Raw genomic sequence first — 4,290 nt, 5'->3', positions numbered from 1 at the left:
GTACCTCTTTTACTTTCATATTTGACACCACTATTATTAATCTTTATCTCTGCATCCCTTTTCTCCATTAACTTTCTTTTTAATACTTTTTCTAATTGTTACTGCTTCAGAAACTAACAAATAATTAAAAAAAAAAAAGAATTTTCTATTTCCAGCAAATAAAAAGTATGAACAAGTTAAAAGAAAAGAAACAGTAAAAACATTAAAGTAGAAAACATGGTTTGAAAAACAATCAAAATGCAAACATAGAAAGAAAATAGTGTCAACAAAGAATGTTGAAGAACAAACACACACAGAGAGAGGAATTTAGATACGAAATTACATGGTATTAGGCCAACTTGAATAAATTTTGATACAAAATTATATGAATATGTAGTATAATTGATAGATGGAGGTAATTTAAATATTTTAACTAATTTTTTAATGGAATTAACAAAAAATATCAATTTGTTATTTTTTTTAAACAAAACTAATTTTTGTCAAATATGATGTTAGTTTTAATTTTTATGGTTAATTTTATCAATGTCCAAATTTTTTATAATAAAAAATAGTTATTTATTCTTTGAACAATTTTACTATATTTTTTCTTGAAACAAGCACAAATTTATCCGTTTATTTTAGCATATTTATAAAAAAAAAGTATAAGTAACTAATAACATTTTTAAACAATGAAAATTAATAGGGTTAAAAGAGTAAATTTAATGAGTAACATTAAATTAAAATGTAATGTACTTATATTTAATTGGTAGTTGTTCATGTTGTTTAAGATAATCATTGTTTACCTAGTACTCCCTATTATATTTTAATAAATATGGGTTAAAAAAATTCTTTTGAAAAAACAATTGGCTATAAAAATATTAGGATGCATTTAGTTTATGTTTTTACTTTTTATTTTTATTTTTTAAATTTTATAAAAAAATAAAGTACTAACAATAATAAAATTTTATTTCTATTTTTATTTCGTGTTTTTATTTTTATTTTATAAAATAAAAAAATAAAAACAAAAAATAAAATGCAAACCAATCGCGTTCTGATTTCTCAACAATCCGGTGAAACAAATTCGCAGCTCGGCCCCTTTTTCATCTACTTCCTTTTTCTCAACAATCACGGGAATCATACTACTGAAATAAAACACCAATAATTCACGTCGAAAAGCAAGGAAATAACGATTAGCTAAGACTAGAACATCATAAATAGCCAAGCAATAAAATTGAGGATTGTAGACCCAAAAAATAAAAGGAAAAATATATGGAACAACTTCAAAATCAATCAAGAATGAAATAATTTAATTAATTATAAATATAGTAATTAATTTTATTTATTTATGATTTAAAATATTAGTTATTAAATGTTTCACCATATTTAAATTAAGAGAAAATATATTTAGTATCATTATAACGTGAATTATTGTCTTTTCACTCTCATTTTTTCTTCAAATACCTAAAACATGATAAATTAAAAAACAAATTTAAAATTATCCAATTTACAAAGAAAAAAAAATATCCTAATGCCTAATATAAACACTATTCACATAGAAATTTTGAATTCACTCAAAGATATTTGACTGATTTTTTGTTGAAACCATATTGATTTCCTAACATTATTGTAAAAGACAAAAAATAGATTTAGAACCATCAAATTTACAAAAAAAAAAGACATCTTAATACTTAATATAAATATCATCTACATAAAAATTTTGAATTACGTTTAGTTGATTTTTTTGGTTCTCTAGCATTATTAAAAATAAAATATAAAATGGCGGAATTCAAAATCCAGGTCAATAATATAATGGATTTCAAATTAAAAATTATTGTGTACATAAGAACGCGTAGATGCTCCAAGGAGAGAACTACTACTACTAATACTTAGTCTCTGTTTATTAGTTACTAGAGAAGCAAAAGAAGATCCCCTTGAAGGTGGCTTCTTTGATATTTTTGCCTTGGGACTAGTGTACGAAGATGATATTCTCATCATTCTTCTGTTACTAGTATCCAAGCCTCTCCATTTCATTATTCTTTTTCTGTTTCTGTAACCGCTGCTACCATTTTCTTTCTTAGCAAGATTTTCTATGCTCTGCACCCTCTCTAAACAAGTGAAAGATTCTGCTTTCCCTTGGTAAAACATCGACAACCCTCTCCTGCATACACATACATTTGTATCAGATATAATTTCAATTTTTAAATTAGGTAGAAGTTAGCAAATAGAATCCAAGTTAATTAAAAGGGCATTCATATGCATGAAGGAAATGGCTTACTTTATTGGAAGATGGTTCATGAGTTCTGATAGCTTGTATAGAGGGCCGTTTGAATTCGATGACGATGATGAGGAGGATGCATCCTCAGCCAACTCATCATCTGATGAAGAAGATGAACACGCGGAGTTCATTGAATCTTCTGATGAGATGGATCCCGTGGATATTGAAGCGTCACATATATCATCATCGTGATCACCATCCTTAACAACCCAGTTATTATTGTTACCATCCATTATCATAAAGAAGAAGAAGGAAGTAAGATGGTGCTTTTATGGTAACTATATATGGAACACAGGAGCTAGGGGGACGAATTAAGAATTTAAGATCACTTGATTACAAAAGATATGATATGGCAATCATTCCTCATAGTAACAACATTGGTGTTGTCTTGTATTGTATATATAAAAGAAAAGACAACCAATGGAGATTTGGATAACAGCATGGTTGTGTGTTTTTATATTACTTAGGTATGAATTGTAGGACAAGATAGACTTTTTATTTATTTATTTATTTAAAAAATGAATAATAAATGTATGTAGACGGTGGTACATCACATTACATTTTGTAATGGTAAGTATAGCTTGTGGCACGCTTGTTATTAGGGGATAGGCAGAGGATAAGGACTAAAAATTGGAGACAGCCATATCCTGAGTCACCGACTTAACTTGTTTAATATATTTTTGAGGCGTCAGATTAGCACTGGCCCCTCATATACTCTGTTTTGCTTCTTAAACCCATGACAAAACACAATATTGGTTTCAAATACAAAAAGGTTTTTCACCCCAATTGACGAGGAGTGTAATGCGAATGCCTAAATAATTAACAGAGGTGATTTCTAAACAAAGTAACTTAATTCATTAGCATAATTGAAATTAGAGATTAAGAGAAGGGAAAGTATGAGGAGCCAATGAAATATTTATACAATGTATACAATGGAGGTTTATGGAATATTAAAGATATAATTATTAGTGTTACATTTTTTCATCAGCTGAAGCTTTTGGGATGAGTGGTATCATGACATGGTATTAAAGCGCTAGATCCAAAAGGTCAAGAGTTCAATCCTTGGTGAACCCAAAAATTAAACTAATTTTTCGAGAAGATGTTTATTATCTCTTGTACTCGGATGGTTATTCTAAATAGTATAGGGGATGTTCATTTCATAACTTAATAGCCAATTAGTACAAATAGTCCATTGTCTCCCTAGCGAGATCTTAAGAGAATGATAAAGAGTTGTTGAATGTAAGTTGAGAAAATATCATTTTTTATTTTTTTTCTTGTAATATTTATAATTAATTAACAAAAAACTTACACAGAATAATAAAAAAACTATACCTCCAAAATTTAAAACTATATATTCCAAATCAATGTTATTATTTCTGAAAACGTAATCTTCAAATTTGAACTAAGAAAGGTGCCACATATTATGGTTATCCTTAGATATACTGGAGCAAAATTTTTGTAAAAAAGTAATCTAATGGAAAAAATATAAGTTAAGCAACTAGGGTAGTTGAATTTTTCTCCGTCCATACAAATTAAACCTAGTTTCATTTTTGAAACTAAGCTTTGACCTTATATGAAAAGTGAATGAGCACGATAAACATCATTCCATCACTTTTGTAAGAAGGCTCTGTTTATTTGAAGAATTGTTCATGGTACTTGTTCTAGTGTTATTGGATACTTAATTTGTCAAAATATTAAATAATCAATATTTAATTTAAAAAATACAAAAACTAATAAATTTTGAGTATTTGATATTTATTCTATAAAGTAAATTCAATAAATTTAACACCAAAATAAATGTTGGGTAGCTAGCTCGATCTCTTTGTCATATCGTATGGTGCCTGCTTTGTTTCCTTAGCAGACTATTCAACCCTTGCCAGTTGGCATATTCTAATTGGATGTTAACACAGCAAGTCAGCAATATGAGTTTGGCAGCATTGGTTTACATGACCCCTAAAGCTAATATACTATGCATAAACGAGAATGTTACTATGTACTATGTTGATGTATCACAAATTAAGATGAAGCTGCAGTGG

The 4,290-nt window shown here is 27.8% G+C and overlaps 1 protein-coding gene across 1 annotated transcript; it reads right to left on the bottom strand.

Annotated features, from left to right (window-relative positions):
• Nucleotides 1–1,734: 1,734 nt before the first annotated feature.
• Nucleotides 1,735–2,643, bottom strand: LOC130970446 (protein OXIDATIVE STRESS 3-like). The gene is made up of 2 exons (XM_057896530.1): nt 2,255–2,643; nt 1,735–2,137 (listed from the first exon to the last, which is right to left on the bottom strand). The coding sequence occupies exons 1-2, from the start codon at nt 2,491–2,493 to the stop codon at nt 1,801–1,803; spliced, it is 576 nt and encodes a 191-aa protein (XP_057752513.1). The 5' UTR covers nt 2,494–2,643; the 3' UTR covers nt 1,735–1,800.
• Between the last annotated feature and the right edge of the window lie 1,647 nt (nt 2,644–4,290).

This window comes from Arachis stenosperma, chromosome 3, assembly GCF_014773155.1.
Source record: "Arachis stenosperma cultivar V10309 chromosome 3, arast.V10309.gnm1.PFL2, whole genome shotgun sequence".
Taxonomy (NCBI): domain Eukaryota; kingdom Viridiplantae; phylum Streptophyta; class Magnoliopsida; order Fabales; family Fabaceae; genus Arachis; species Arachis stenosperma.
This window is presented reverse-complemented; position numbering and strand designations above follow the sequence as displayed.